At 45.3% G+C, this 15,630-nt stretch overlaps 1 protein-coding gene across 2 annotated transcripts; it reads right to left on the bottom strand.

The window, feature by feature from the left end:
• Positions 1–2,178: 2,178 nt before the first annotated feature.
• Positions 2,179–15,426, bottom strand: LOC310695742 (neuropeptide FF receptor 1-like). Of its 2 annotated transcripts, none has more exons than XM_083480635.1 (5): positions 15,222–15,426; positions 8,906–9,252; positions 8,381–8,703; positions 7,095–7,194; positions 2,179–5,622 (listed from the first exon to the last, which is right to left on the bottom strand). In XM_083480635.1, the coding sequence occupies exons 3-5, from the start codon at positions 8,676–8,678 to the stop codon at positions 4,731–4,733; spliced, it is 1,290 nt and encodes a 429-aa protein (XP_083336761.1). In that variant the 5' UTR covers positions 8,679–8,703; positions 8,906–9,252; positions 15,222–15,426; the 3' UTR covers positions 2,179–4,730. The 2 variants fall into 2 exon arrangements, with proteins under 2 accessions (XP_083336761.1, XP_083336762.1); XM_083480636.1 differs by having other exon boundaries at positions 9,084–9,252.
• Between the last annotated feature and the right edge of the window lie 204 nt (positions 15,427–15,630).

Below are 15,630 nucleotides of genomic sequence, written 5' to 3'. Positions count from 1 at the left end.
CAAAAGGTAATCAGGCACATCCCTAAAGAGCTGTGGGCCGCAGAAGGAAGGAGTGGAGCCCAGAGGAGGAACTGATTTGCAGTGTGTCTGAAGCACCACTGGCATGATTAGGAACTGGCTGGAGCCAATTTCCTTTCACTTGAGCAACTAATGCAAGCTGATTAAGGCATTGCAAGGGCATGCAACTCTCAAATCACTCTGAGGACCACTCTGACATTCGTATTTAAAACAAGAGGCCAAATCACATTTTAGCTGTGGAAAAGCACTCCTGCTTCAATTTAAACTCACTGTTTTCTTTTTAACTGTTAACCACATTTTCTCTGTATTGTCAGGAGTTCAGCCTACACTCAAGTAGGACCCTGGCAGAGACAGATGCCTGACTGGCATGTTCTCTCCCTCCTGGTCTTTCGTTCGGGAGCTTCAAAAGCTTTCTTCTGCCTGAACATCACAGCGACTGATGCCAACTGACATGGCACACTTAGGGATCCGCAGAGTTTGTGCAGTTGCATAACAGACCTCAGCAACTCAGCATTTTGGCTAATCTACTTTATTTACATATAAACACACACGGAGCACTGCAACATGGCTCCAGTGGCGTAGCGTGGGGGTGCCAGGGGTGCCAGCCGCACCGGGCGCAACATCTGGGGGGCGCGAGTCCAGAGGGAAGGGACAAGTTCCTTCCTCCACCGCGCTCCCCGCCGCCACCCTTGCGCCCTAGCGCGCGCCCCCCCCCCCGCCGCCGCTGTGCTCCACTCACTGCTCGCAGGAGGAGCAGCTGCTGCAGCAGCGCCAACGCCGCCACCGACGCCTGGCCGGGCACGGGCAGCCTCCGCACCCCGCCGCCGCCGCCATCCCCTCGGCTCAGCCGCAGGCGGCGGCTGCTTCTGCTGACTGGGAAGGAGGAGAGCTCTGAGGAGAGCTCCCCCAAACCCTCCAAGAGGAAGCCGGCAGGCAGGCGAGGGTCTCCCCGCTGGCTCCGGCTCTCAGCGCAAGTCTCAGCCGCGGGGGGGGGGAGAGGACGGAGCACGGCTGGAAGCCCCCGGACCTGGCCGGGAGGAGGAGAGGCACTCGCCAAGCCCGGATCTGGAGCTCCACCTACAGCCCAAGGAGAGGAGGGGGTGGGGAGGCGCCCGAGGGGAGGGGGCTTCGGCTGCCTCAGCCCGCGGGGGCTCCACAAATAATAAATTTAATAAATTCCTGCTGAGCCTTTGGGGGGGTCCTTGGCTCCTTCGCTCGCCCCAAGCCCCCGAGCCCCAGTGGCGTAGTGTGGGGGGTGCAGGCGGGCCGGGCGCAACATCTGGGGACGCTCGCTCGCACTCAAGTGCTAAAATCCACGGGTTAGGGGGCGCAAATTACTTGCCTTGCCCCGGGTGCTGACAACCCACGCTACGCCACTGCATGGCTCCCTCTCTCTCTAGCATCAGACAGCAAAGAGAAAAAGAACAAAGGACAAGAGTCCCACTTCACGGAGCACAGTAACACAAACATCCTGTGTCCGTCACTTCCCACTCTGTGGAGTCAAAACATATACCGTCATGTGATAGACAACAACCCCATGACTGCAGTCATGGAGCAGGAATTCTAACATGTATATCCCAGAACGCTCTCTCGCTGTCACCCTCTCTCTCTCTCTCTCTCTCTCTCTCTCTCTCTCTCTCTCTCACACACACACACACACACACACACACACACTTCACAGGCATCTCTGAATCCCTCTCACATTTCTCTCTCCCTCCTTTCTGGTTTCCACTCCATCAATGGCGACTGTTGCTCATTGGGACTGGTGGGGGAGAGAGAGAGAAGGCAAGGAGCATACAGAACTGATGTTGCTGTTGAACTGGCACAGCTAAATGTTTGCTTCTGTAGATGCATATACACCATACATTTAAAGCTCCTTTTGCCAAATTGGGGGGGGGGGAGAGAGAGAGAGAGAATCCTAGGAACTGTAGTTTACCCCTCACAGAGCTACAATTCCCAGTACCCTTAACACACTACAGTTCGCAGGATTCTTGGGCACTGTCTGCTTTAAGTGTAAAAAACATCATGTTCTGAGGTGAAGTGAAACTAATCAAAGTGCAATGAAAGTCTAAAAGGGATCTGTAGACAAGGAATGGGGGGGGGATAGAGGTGTTACTTATTCTAGCCAAACACAAATAAAACACGCAAGATATGCAATGAGATTTTGTACTCTTATTTTAATGAGTTACCAGCTACAGTTATGTCATGACTTGTAGACAGACACATATACACCCTTCAGTTGACAAAGTGTGAGCCACCCCCCATTCTATGAGATGAGAATGTCCAATTTCCATGTAATTATCAGCCCATCTTGCTAGGAATGACTTTTTTATTTATACGAATGAGTTGTTTATATCCCACCTTTGTGTCACAGTCACAGTACAAATGAATACTGAAAAAGTATTAAACGATGCACTACAATAGCTAACAATATATTTCCCAAAATGGCATCAGATAAAAATATTGGCAGAGCATGTGCATTACAACAAAAACAGTGGACTATCTTCCTTGGAGGTTTTTAAGCAGAGGTTGGATGGCCATCTGCCATGTATGCTATAGTTGTGATTTCTACATTGCAGGGGTTTGGACTAGATTTCCCTTGGGGTCTCTTCCAACTCTACCATTCTATGATTCTATGATCTGTCTTGAGAAAGTTCCACCTGACTTCCCATCTGGGAGGATAAAATGAAGTTTGCGTAGTTTTGACACGAGTTCAGTGTTTGAGTTAAAATGTGGTGCCTTGCATTTTCACAACTCCTTTTGCACAAGTGTGTGTGTGTGTGTGTGTGTGTGTGTGTGTGTGTGTGTTTGTACAAACATAATTTGGTGGGTACCGTATTTGGGGCTGGCAAGATTGCATGCAAAACCTTGCAAGAAGTACCAACAGTGGAAGAATGGCAAATGAAGATGATGGACTTTTGGAAGCTAGCCGACCTGACCAGAAGAGTCCGCGACCAGAAGGAGGAGGAGAATCAAGAGGAATGGAAGAAATTTAAAGACTATTTAGCTAAATATGTTAAGATAACTTAAATGTTAAGATAACTTAAATAGAATTACTTGTGAGTAACAGAGCGGCCTAGGATTTAAATATGTGAAATTGTATAATATCATGGGTAGACGTCAAAATGAAAAGAAAGAAAGATGTTAATTGAACAAGTAAATCTTATATGAAAATAGTGTTGGAAAACTGCTGCAATGAGCTATATGGAAACTCATCCAGGGGGATTTGAGGAAGTCACTCAACAATGATAACAAAAGTGGGGTTATAGCAGTTAAGATAAATGTTTTTCTTGTTTGCTTGTTTTTTGATATTGTAATTTGTATTTGTTATAATATTGGAAAATCGATTTAAAAAATTTGGGGGGGGGGGAGATTGCATGCAAAACCTATCCAAGTATCCCCATTGCACCAGCATGAGCCTACAAGGACAGCATCAGGGAGTTATCTCTGAAGACCGTATGTCAAGGCTGAGACAGAGCCCAGGATGCCAGCTGGGAACGGGGTGCTGGACATCCAGTTCTCAGTGGTACAAGGGTCCCAGCCCCTTCCAGACAGCCATAGCCTCCAGTTCCTAGTACTCTTAACTTCCCTGTGTTGTAGACTGTACAAGTAACTGAGATTCTTTTTCTGCTTCCTTGGAAACATGAAAGCACAGTGTTGTTCTTGACATTGCTAAGCATTGGCACTAAGGTTACCACAACATGAACCTCTTAGCTTCTTCACACAACAATAGCCGCTTTCATTCTTTGGAATACTCTCCACTGAAAGTTGTTGGTTTTTCTCTGAAAGTTGCTCAGAAATTTACACCTGCGCATATAAATTATCACTTGTTTTCTGCAAATTTGCACTCTGCTCAAAATCCTTTCAATATCTAGCAACATCTCTGGTGTTATACACTTGGAATGTACAAAACTGGGCAGAAAAATATTTACAAAACCACTTGGACTACTATCCTGCAGCTCATCAGCCAGCCTTTGGTGGGTCATGGGATCTTTAAGACATGCTGTCACACCACTAGAGTGGCACCTGAACTCCAAATGAAGCCCCCATCACACACTGGCAAAAAAAGTCCACCAGTGTAGATGTACCACCAGCAGTGCTCCATAGGGGGGTTAAAAATGACATACCAGGGCATATCAGGGCAGATGAGAAGAGCTTGGATGTTCCATATCCAAATCCTCCTTTTTCACCCAATATGCACCCAGGAAAAGTGGAAAAGAATGCCAGATTTGAAGCTAGAAGGCTGCGTACATTTTGTACCTTTAAAGCACTTTCTTTCCCTCAAAGAATTCTGGGCACTGTAGTTTACCCCTCACAGAAATTGCAATTCCCAGCAACCCTTAAAAACTACAATGCCTGGAATTCTTTGAGAGAAAGAATGTGCTTTGAATATGCTTTAAGGGTATGTACGTAGAAAGAAAAATAAAGCAACAGGCTGAACAGGGGAAATAATAAATGAAAAATTCTGTTCTCTTTTTAAATCCACATTTGTTTGGGCTTCCAATACAGGATTTGGGGGCAGGCAAGGGAAGACAAACTCCCTCCATATGTTTTTTTTCTAATATTTGTAGAAAGAACTCCCACAACATGCTCAGTTCACAGAAAATATGAATGAGTGGTCACCCAAATATCCCCATCCATGGTCATGTGAGGCAAATGCAGATGCAGGAACGGAAATGACCCCAGAAAAATCTCTGCTGATTCAACCTTCCTCAGGCATCCCAAGCTTTGCAAACTTTGCTCAGGGGTGTGATGTTGTTGACATCCTGCAGCAGTATTCCTGGTCCTTGTCCCTGGCCATGTCCAGCCTGTGGGCCACAAGGAGCTTGAGGGGGCAGGTTCTTCAAGCACATTGAATCGGAGGACTCCCCATCAGTGAAGATTTTATTCCGGGTACCAAAGCCACTGGTGCTAACGGTTGTCCGCTCAGCATAGACCTCTTGATGGACCATTTCATCAGAGCAGGTTTGGAGTTTGAAGGCTGCCTGGAAGCCCTTCTTGAAGTTCTCATTGAAGTAACCATAGATGATGGGGTTGACACTACTGTTGGAGAATGCCAGCCAGTGCGCAAAGGGGAAAACGTAACTTGCAAGCAGATTTATGTGCTGCTCATCCAGCTTGGCATAGTCTGTGAGCAGCATCAATGTCCACAAAGGTAACCAGGAGAGCATGAAGAGCAGAGCCACGAGCACAAGCATTTTGATGACCTTCACCTTCCTTCTAGAAACCGCCATGTTGCACTGACCTTCATGAACTACCTGGTGCTGACTTACTGGGCCTGAGGACCTATACAGCTTGAGCCCAATTCGGCCATACATGAATGTGATGAGGGTCAGCGGGACAACATAGATGTGGGCAAAAAGCACAGTGGTGTAGACTTTGCGCATTTCACTATTGGGCCAAGCCTCGTAGCATGAATACAAGGGGTAGGTCATGCTCTGATTGCCATTGTATACCATGTAGCTGTCCTCCTGCTGAGCCACTGTGAGCTTGATAGCAGAGGGACACATGATGGTAATAGCCAGTACCCAGATGATGGCAATGGTATTGAGTGCCTGGAAGAGGCTGAGCTTGGATTTAAATGGGTAGACAATGCAGCGGAACCTGCAGAGGAAAAAGGGAGGAAGAATACAAGTAGGGGAATGACTACTATGCAAGAAGGGAGGAACAAAAAGATACGCTTTCTATCTGGCCAAAATGGGCCATTCTGAGGGGCAAGGAGATAAAGAGGCTGAGCTGGCCTCAACCACCATAATTTAAGATTATTTGTTTATAATTTGCATTTATAGACAGCTTCCTGTCTGAGATATTAAAGTGGTAAATAAATATAAATGCAGAAAAGACTTTGCAAAACAAATATTCATACATAAACACACTATTAATATCAGTGACATTGGAGAGCATTACAAGGCAGCATAATGTAAAATTTCAACCCACATGTCTCATTCACCATCCATTCTATGCAACCACAACACTCATTTGCTACCTCAAACATTATCTCTATCCCCCAACCGCTCATGCTCAACAATATTAACCTACATGCAAAGGATATGGTGGATGAATCCTCTAATCCAGTCTTCACCAATCTGATGCCCTCCAGATCTGTGCTGGCTGGGGACTAATGAAACTTCGCAGCTGCTAGAGGGTACCATGTTAGTGAAATGAGGTACCATGGAGTGTTGATCAGATGACTGGGCAAATGAATGCATTGACCTTTAGCACAGAAGAGCGAATACGTTGTATTCCATAGATGGGGTGCCACCACAAGTTCCCACCCCACAAGGTCTCATCCTGCATCATAGCATGTCACTGGCACTTTCCTTCTCAGTCCTGCAGCTTTATAAGCTCCTTGACACTGTGCCCAACATGAGGATGGAGCAAGTGGGTAAGACCTGCTACTTTGCTGTCAGTCATGCAACTATTTAAAACGCAGGAGGACTGCTGTCACAATAAATTTGGCAGTCCCAAACACCTGTATTTCCTTTAATAAAGTGTTCCATCTCTTATTGTTTCCGCTTAGCATCATTTGGCCTCAGGATAGGACTCTGACCAGGAAGGGGCCAAGCAAATACCCTTTTATCAGGACTCAAGGTCTTCAGCATCTCCACCTGCTAAGCCTCCTTCGCCACGGCTCACAGATTGTCTGGTCACTGCTGCTGGGGTGGGTGACACACTCAGTGATTGCATGGGATAAGTGACAGTCCCCATGGACAGGTCATGTGGGTGAGCTGACCCAGTCCTATCCACTGAACTGAGAACGGACACCTCATAACACATTAAGCATCTGACCTATGGAACTTTGCTCATTTGTTTGAAAGAAGGGTGATGGGCATCCGTTTCCTCCTTCCTTGGCCCCAAAACATGCATGGGAACTGAGCTTGATCCCACAGCAAACCTGTGTACTCTCCCTTTCTGGCAAGGGTGGGGAACCGGTGGCCCTCCAGATGTTGCTAGACTCCGACTCCCATCATCCCTTTCTACTAGCCATGCTAGCTGGGGCTGTTGGGAGCTGGAGACCAACATCTGGAGGGCTACCTGCTCCCCATTCCTGCTTTAGGACCTCACCTTCTTCTTACCTCTCCACAGCGATTGCCACCAGAGTGAAGACAGATGACGAAACAGACATGCCCTGCACCAGCCCGCTCATCTTGCAGATGCTGTTGCTGAAAGGCCATCCTAGGAGGAAGCAAGCAGTTGGGGGCCATGAGACAGAGTTCAGCAGACATTAGATAGAGGCTAGTTTTACCAGCTGATTCTATCTATTTAACATGCAGGAGGTCTCTCTCCACTGTGAAAATCTTGTCACCAATACATCTCCAGCATGGCTCAGCTGCTTTTCAAAAAGTGAAAAGCAGCTTAGAGGAGGTTATGATTTGCACAGCAGCAGGAGAGAATGATGCTTAATCTTTTCCCTGCTGACCATTTAGAAAAAAGGGCAGGCAAGAGACAACATGGTAGAGGTGTAAAAAATTATGCATGGCATCAAGAAGTGGAAAGAGAAAAGTTTTTCTCCTTTCATAACCCTCGTGGACTCCATGCAGCTGAATGCTGAAGCATTCATGGCAGACAAAAATAAGGTCTTCTTCACACTTTGCATGGCCAAAAACTATGGAAATTCACTCACACAATGGCCACTAACTTTGGTGGCTTTCAAAGAGGATTATGTTATTTTGTGTTTTTATATTGTGATTTTATGTTGTAACTTCCCTGAGACCTGCGGGTATAGGGCAATATGCAAAGTTAATAAATAATAATAAATAATAATTACTATTATTCTCTACTCAAAGTCCCACCCTTCCAAGCTGCTTTCTGTTTTATCATGATGTCAAGTCAACATTCAGCATGAAAGTGAGGGTTGTACAAATCAGCTCTTACACCATCATCATCTTCATCACCATCATTAATAATAATTACATTTCTAAACCACACTTCATTGTGTTATGGGGTTGGATCAAGGCCAATTGGGTTGTAGCCAACTAAGCTCTATGTAGAGTAGACCCATTAAACCTGTGTCACGTGCATTAATTTCAGCGGGTCTTCTCTGAGTATGACTAATATTGGATACAGGTTACCCATTGAAATTAGTTTCATTTGGAATAAATGGGGCTGAATTTAAGCCCTGGCTAACCTTGCCCCCTTGAATCCAGTGGGAGGTAAGTGCAACCAACTTAGCCTGGGTCCAACACATGATCTGGGAACATTTCCCTTTCCCCATAAGAACATAAGAAGCCAAAGGTCCATGTAACCCACAGCAAACCAGGTGCTTCTGGGAAGACTGCAAGGGGCCATGAAGGTGAATTTTTCCCCAGAAACCAAGAGGCTGAGCTTAGCCATCCTATGCCCCCCACACCTTTTCGCTTACCTGTGATCAAATTGTCAACTAGTGTGGTAGGAATACAGAAGATGCCCACCAGCAGATCACTGATGGCCAGGTTGAGAATGAACAGGTTGGTGACTGTCCTCATCCGGCTATTTTTCAGTACAATGAAACAAACCAGGCTGTTCCCAGCCATGCACAAGGCAAAGATGAACAGGTAAGCGACAATGTAGATGGCGGCAACAGGTGGTGAGTGTGAGTAGTATGGGGAATAAGTCATGTTCCTTTTGGCATTTCCCAAGGAGTAGGTTGTTTCGTTAGTGCTGCCTTCAGGGGTCTCCATAGTGTGGCAAGAATTTGGCTCTCACCTGGGAAACACGAAAGAGAAATCACAAGTTAATGTGGATGGTTTGAATAAGGGGAGCCTTGCAGGTACAAAATTAGGCTGCACCTGGTGCTACTATTATGAAAGGGCTCCGCTTCAGCTTTTTCATTGCTGAAACAACTGTGTTTCCCAGAGCATAGGCAACGTCCTGCCCTGGGGCCAAACCTTAAATTGTCCCATTTTACCTTGTTTCCAGCCTAAACCTCCCCTTGTCTGGCCGAGCCCTGCCATTCTGCAGAGCAGAACATTGGTTGCCTTAGGCTTTTCACAACTGATGTTGAAAAGGCTGCACCAGAGACATACAGTACACATACGTAGGGAACCCATTATGTCACTTCCTGTTTTGCCCATCCCATCCAACACCTGATGAGGCTCCTTCTCTTTTTCCAGAGGGGATAACTGCAGAACAGGGCTTGCAGTGTGCTTGCAGGCATGCAGATCAGTTGCAGGTCTTCTACTGCGATTGCTGCAGGGAAGCACCATCTTCTCCGCAGCCTGTGTGCCGTCTTGAAGAGGAATGGCCTTGTTGCAGCTAAAAACAAACAGACAAACACAGCAACATTGTGCCCAAATCCACCTTGTTATTCTGTCAGCGATGCATCTGAAAATTGCAGACATGAGAGAGGTGCCCCTGGGTAAGAAACCTGCCAGATTGCAGACAAATAGGCCCAGGGACTTTTGTACTAGGCACCTTTAAAGTTGATGTTTGGGTGTGAAGACCTAAAAGGGATTCGCTTTCTGGATTAAAGCATTCAACTCATACTGCTCCATACCAATCCTGCATCACCTCTGACAAGCCCCTAATTCCACCTGAATCCATCCGGATCTACTGTGCACCTCTGTTTTTTATTGTTACATATTAAACTATGGCGTTCATTTAATTGCTTATTGTAACCAGCCCACGTATTGATGGAAGTCAATATTTAAACATTTTAATGAATAATTAAAAGCAAACAAAAACGTAAATAGGCCTAATGTTTTTGGTAATAGGTTTTCATTTTTACACCACCCAGGACTGGCTCTAGGTTTAACAGTGCAGTGGGCAAAGCATCCTCTGGTGAACCCCTTACTCTGTCGGTGGGTCCTCACAAGCTTACCGGGTAGTAGCAATGGGCACAGAAGCACTCCAAGCAGCACTGAGTGGCTGGAAGGTGCCATTTTAATTTCCCATAATTCCTCCAAAGTGATGCTACATGGGGGTCATTCTTGGAAATCGACATGGCACCCAGCCACTCTGAGGATTAGGCCATATAGCGAGAGCCAGCCCCCAGAGCAAATGTGAGCAAATGGCCCTGCTTCAGCAAGTTGAGCCCTGGCAGCTGTCCAAGGTGCTGACCCCGCCGCTGACCCTGACCCATGAAGCAGTGCAAATGGGGCAGTGGTTTTTCTGAGAGCTTCTACTGCTGTGATGTTTAAATGGTTCCTGAAGACAGGGACTGCATACTCTGAAGCACTTGCAGGAAACCTGCCACGATATGGACAGCTTAATTTGGAATGCATTGAAATGAGGTAAACAGCTTTTTAATCACCAGGCAAGATTTTAATGAGAAGAACAAGAACAAGAGGAAATGCACCCAGGAGTGAAGACTTAATGCCCACCACAACTGGCATTCCATTGCTGCTCTATTTGTCTAATTAGCTTAAGTACCTAATGAAAACAACCGGTCTACAATTATCTGGGGGTGGGTGCCATTCAGCCTTGTAATTATTCTCCTGTTTAATAAGCAAATGTCGAAAGGAAGGAAGGAAGGAAGGAAGGAAGGAAGGAAGGAAGGAAGGAAGGAAAGATCAGATCTCCCCATCACATTTTTCCAGGTCTAGAAAAACACATCTTTGTCAAAGGAGTGCTCTTTCTCAGCGGTCGGTCACTTTCTTAGTATTTCAAGGGAAACTAATTTTTGAAAGTGCACAAAAGCTTTTCTCCAGCAACCAAGTGCACTTTCCTTTTCCTCAAGTCTGAACACAGGCGGCTGAGATGAAGCAGGAGCATATAGAAGAATCAAAAGCCTTGCTCTTCTGGCAATATAAGCATTTACCAAGAAGCCTGTACTTCTGCGACCTATAGGGCAAGGTGAAAAGACCAGATATTCTATCCAGATAGGGCTGTCTGCATGCCAGCTGCTGCCCCCACTCCAGATTTTGAACCTAAAAACCTGAATTCCATGTCAAGGAAGCGCATGTTCTGAGATCAGAAAATGATTAAGCATGGATAGATTTGCTTATTTAACATAATGTTGTTTTGCTCAGGCTGTTTAAATGGAATATAGCCATGCTGCTTATTAAGCAAATGTCTTGCTGAGCTGATTTAAATTGTCTCTTAATTGCTTTGTACTGTACTCTTGAATCTATTATAAACCATCAAGGCATCAGTTTGATTGAATAGCAAGGTACAGATCTTTAAAACCAACCAAACAAGCATTTAATTACTCCAATATTTTGTGTGATAGGATAGAATGAAATAGAAGGAAGGCTTTAGAGATAGAAGTATCATAGAGTTGTAGTCAGTTAAGACTGACTCAGAGTAAACCTATTGAAATTGATGGATATAATTTAGTCATCTCTATTTCATCTCAGTGAGTCTGAATATGACTAGTGTTGGATGCAACCCATAATAATAAACCCCAATCAATTCCATGTTTTGCCTTAGATTTTTGAAATGCATTGACTGCTCTTTAAGCAAAGTCAGTGCTTTTCTGTGTGATCTCTGTATTTCTTGTAAGCAAGTAAGATGTTGCAGCAAACCTAGACATTTTGTAAATGCAGGCAGTTCCATCACAGACTCTAAAAGGCAGACCCCAGGCCCCTCACAATCGCACTGAGGAAACTGATGGCAACATTTCACGTGCATGTACCTGTGGCTGAGTGACAGCCATAAACCCAAACAACTATTCTACACAATTTTTTGCAACCTTGCCAATGACCCTTCAGCATACTTCTGAATGATGCACCAGATCATTGATCTCTGCGTTCCAAGGAACTCTAAGAGAATGCCTGGAATTTTGGGGTGAGAGCATGCAGTCTGCTCCTCATGACACGATATGTTTGTTTTATTATCCCTGTATGTTTCCAGTGGGAAGGAAATTGGGTTTTTTTCTGACTCCATAGTGCAACACCACATGGAATGTGGTACATGGTTCTGGTTACAGCAAATAGACATGAATATTGTCAAACTGGAGAAGGTGCAGAAAAAGACAACCTCAGAAACAGCTTATCCCACCCACCTGCCAAAATCCCTCATGCAGTGATTCCCAAGCACCCAAAATCCAGCTGGGAACCTTGTGGACCCAAACAGGGCAGGATTGGCATCCAGGGATGTCAATCCTGCTTTCTGTCTGGTTTGGGTAATGTCTGCTGATTAATAGCCAGGTGTGGTTTCAGGAAAACGGGCTCATGGGCCTAAATGGAACCCCTGGCAGGTCAACATTGGCCTGTTGACCTCATGCTCACTCCTCCTGCACTAGGACAACAGAGCCCTTCATTCCATTTCAATTGTGCAAACCTAAATTTCTGGTCCCCTTCATGAATCACTGCCTTGTTGTGGCGAAGGGGCTTGAATAACTCCAAGAAACTATGAGCTATGCCGTGCAGGGCCACCCAAGACGGACAGGTCATAGCAGAGAGTTTAGCGGTCCAAAGTCACAAGGTGGTTAGATTGGTCTCAACTAGAACCAGGGCCTTTTCAGTACTGGCCCCGATGTGGTGGAACGCTCTGTCACAAGAGACTAGGGCCCTGCGGGACTTGACATCTTTCCACAGGGCCTGCAAGACAGAGCTGTTCTGCCTGGCCTTTGGTTTGGACTCAGTTTGACCCTTATGTTTCCCTCCCCTTATGGTCTTGATCTATGGGCTACTTTTAAAATGAGGCTGCATTTTAAACTGCATTTTACCCTGTGTTTTAAATTGGGTTTTTTTCCCCCATTATGTTTTTACTGTAATTTTTACTGTTGTTAGCCACCCTGAGCATGGCTCTGGCCGTGGAGGGTGGGATATAAATAAAAATTAGTGGTAGTGGTAGTAGTAGTAGTAGTAGTAGTAGTAGTAGACTAAATGTGATCCACCTGGAGAAAGAACTGGCAAACCACTCCAGTATTTTGCCAGGAAAACTCCATGGACATAAAAAAGGAAAAGCTTTGAGAAGAAAGTGAGAGTTTCCAGGGCATGCTCTGGTTCATGGGGTCATGGAGAGTCGAACACGACTAAGACAACTAAACAACAAAATTCCAGGTATGTCGTGTAATCCTTCCTGAACAATAGCAACAGCACCTTTGGCAAAGTAATTTTGCAGGTGGCTTGAAGTGGGTTTCCTGACTTTAGGTTGGTACCTTATCCTCACCCTTTATGGCAGAGCTCCACCCTGGCCACATTCACACATGCCTTGGCAGTGTCCAGATGAGGTCCCTGCATGCCTTTGAAGATCCTCCAGAAACCCTGCCTGGCCCCCAAAGGCAGCTGGAAGAGTCTTAACAGTGACTCATCATTTGGAGCACATTTTATTCCATTGATTTATTTTTATTCGTGTCAAGATTTATATTGCGACTAATCACTGAAGCCTCAGGGTGGCTAACAAAGATAAATATTTTAAAAACGTGAAACAAAGCAACAGCAGGATTGGAAGCCCTGTAAACAACAACAAAATAGCAGATAAAGCACCAAGCCAAAGCAGCCAAGGCACTAATTCAAGTGGGGAAAGGAAACAAGTGCTAAAAGCAATCAGATGTCATACAAGGCAGAAACTGAGCTATTGGGGACCCAGGCCCTGGATTTGTATTTGCTGCCAGCTCTCCAGCTTGAAGCATCAGGGATATTAATTTTTTTAAATGGTTCCAGTGGGTGGGTGCAAAGTTCCTTTTGCCAAACCACTAAGTGGTTTAAAAGTCTGAGAGCAGGCATAAGGCAGCAGTGCAGGGGTGAGGGATCAGTAGTCCTCCATGTGCTTTTGGATCTCCCATCGTCCCTTACCACTGGCAATGCAGGCTGGGGCCAATGGGACTTGGAGTCCCAGCAACATCTGGAGGGTCACAGGTGCCTCATCTCTGATGTAGTGGATAAAGGTAACTTGTCAGGTAGGGTGGGGAGCCCTTGACTGAAATCTCTCCTATCCCCTAGCCATGAACTAACTAACAGCAACTGCCAAGGATGCAGAGATGCAGGCAGAGGACATTCTCGCCAGTAAGTACCATGGAAGCTCAGTGTTGTTGACTGGCTAGATGATCCAGGTGCAGGCTGCTGATGTTGACACAGTGGCTAGGCAGTCAGAGACTGCATGCTTGCAGTTCTGACTAAGGCTTCTGCCTCACTCCATGGGCGTTCTTGAGTGATCATCAGTATGGGTAGAAATTTCCTTTCTGCTCATTCATTTGCCCTCCTGCAAGTACCAGATTTCCTAGAATAGGCCACTGCTGCAATAGATCAGCCACTAAGGCTACATCCATATGATGTGTTGATGGGTGATTTATGCTTAATTGTTTGCACAAAGTTTGCAAGGAGGGCAGGCAACCGTCAGGTATTTGCTGAGCATTGAAGCTGATTTGTTTGTGTTGAAGTTATATGATTTTGCATAAGGCAAGTGTTATTCCACATTTTCTAGTTTATTTTCCCATGCGGGGGTGTGGTTTGTTGCACAAGAGCACCAAGTCAACTTTAATTGAATTTGCTGGTATGTGATTGAATCTCACCCTGAAAGAGCGACAGTCTGAAAGTCTCTGCCCATCTGGAATATGAGGATTCTAATGCTGATCTGTCTTATAGGGGTGTTGTAAGGATTGTTAAGACGATGATTGCAAAACACTATGAATAAGTGTGCAGAGTTAATTTCCCTTCTTACTGAGTAATTCCAGCATAGTCCCATACATCTGATATTAAAAATGGGGCTTACTTGGCAGATCCATTCCGCTCTTTACCCCAGCTACTCCTTCATTTCCTCCATTGATCCCTCCATGTTCCATTTTAGACTGTAAGCTCCTTGATCACCACCTATCCTCTTATATTCTGTAAAGCACCATTCACATGGCTAGAGTATGACAATAACAGGGATGGTGCTGATGCTGTAACAGAGCCCAGGATTCAGCCATAAACAAATAAACAATATGAGTGAGCTCTCTTTTAAAAAAGAAAATAGCCATTAGAGTGTGTTCTCTATCCAACCCACGAATTGGTCTAAAGCAGCCCTACATTGATCTGAAAATGTGTTTCATGGTCCATGGAATGGGATTTACCCAAGGCTGGGGGAAGAAGGGAAGTATAGAAACTAAAGACTGACTGTTATATCCCAAAGGTATGAGAGTAGGCAAAAACAGTTAATGAAGCCAAGGAATATACCATACACTCCCTGTATATAAATATTACAAGGTTTGTTGTCCCCTTTCCTTCTTCTTTGCTTCTGGAGAGACAACTGTTAATTTTGCATCACTTTCAATAACTACTCATCTGCAAGACAGACCCAATTTTCCTGACATGAAATGTAAAATTTAGAATATATTTCCACAACATTTCCCCCCTTACCTGCATCCTGCAGTGATCTAGGGATCTTCCTTTGTGGCTGGCAGAGAGAGGAATCAACTTTGCTTCTAACATTCTATGCTTCCATCACTGGAACAACAGATACGTTTAAACACACAGCAGCAGCACCAGGGATCTAATCATGCCTAGTCTGTTTTAGTCAAGAGAAGAACAGTCTGGAGACAGAAGGAGGTGCTGTGCTCCCAGCTCCTATGCCTATCTAATCCACCTCAGCTCCGACTGAATACAAGAGAATATACAGTCCCTTTATAATAAAAGGCAAGAACAGTGATGTCACTACAAAGCTTCATAACACATAGTATGTGCAAAAGGGAAACATTAATACTATCTGCTACTGCACTGTACCTTGCTTTCCATTCACAAAAAAATAGTATTTGTTGCATTGCTGTTG

Source organism: Podarcis liolepis, assembly GCF_965112155.1.
Source record: "Podarcis liolepis genome assembly, chromosome: 16".
Taxonomy (NCBI): domain Eukaryota; kingdom Metazoa; phylum Chordata; class Lepidosauria; order Squamata; family Lacertidae; genus Podarcis; species Podarcis liolepis.
The sequence above is the reverse complement of the archived record's forward strand: the minus strand, read 5'-3'. Positions and strand labels throughout refer to the sequence as shown.

Bases quoted from the DNA above. Each gene is read 5' to 3' on its own strand.
- LOC310695742 (XM_083480635.1), bottom strand. From the start codon at position 8,678: ATGGAGACCCCTGAAGGCAGCACTAACGAAACAACCTACTCCTTGGGA. The intron at 7,195-8,380 runs GTAAGCGAAAAG...GCTTCCTCCTAG, and splicing joins AGTTGACAATTTGATCACAG to GATGGCCTTTCAGCAACAGC. The intron at 5,623-7,094 runs GTAAGAAGAAGG...TTTCCTCTGCAG, and splicing joins GTGGCAATCGCTGTGGAGAG to GTTCCGCTGCATTGTCTACC.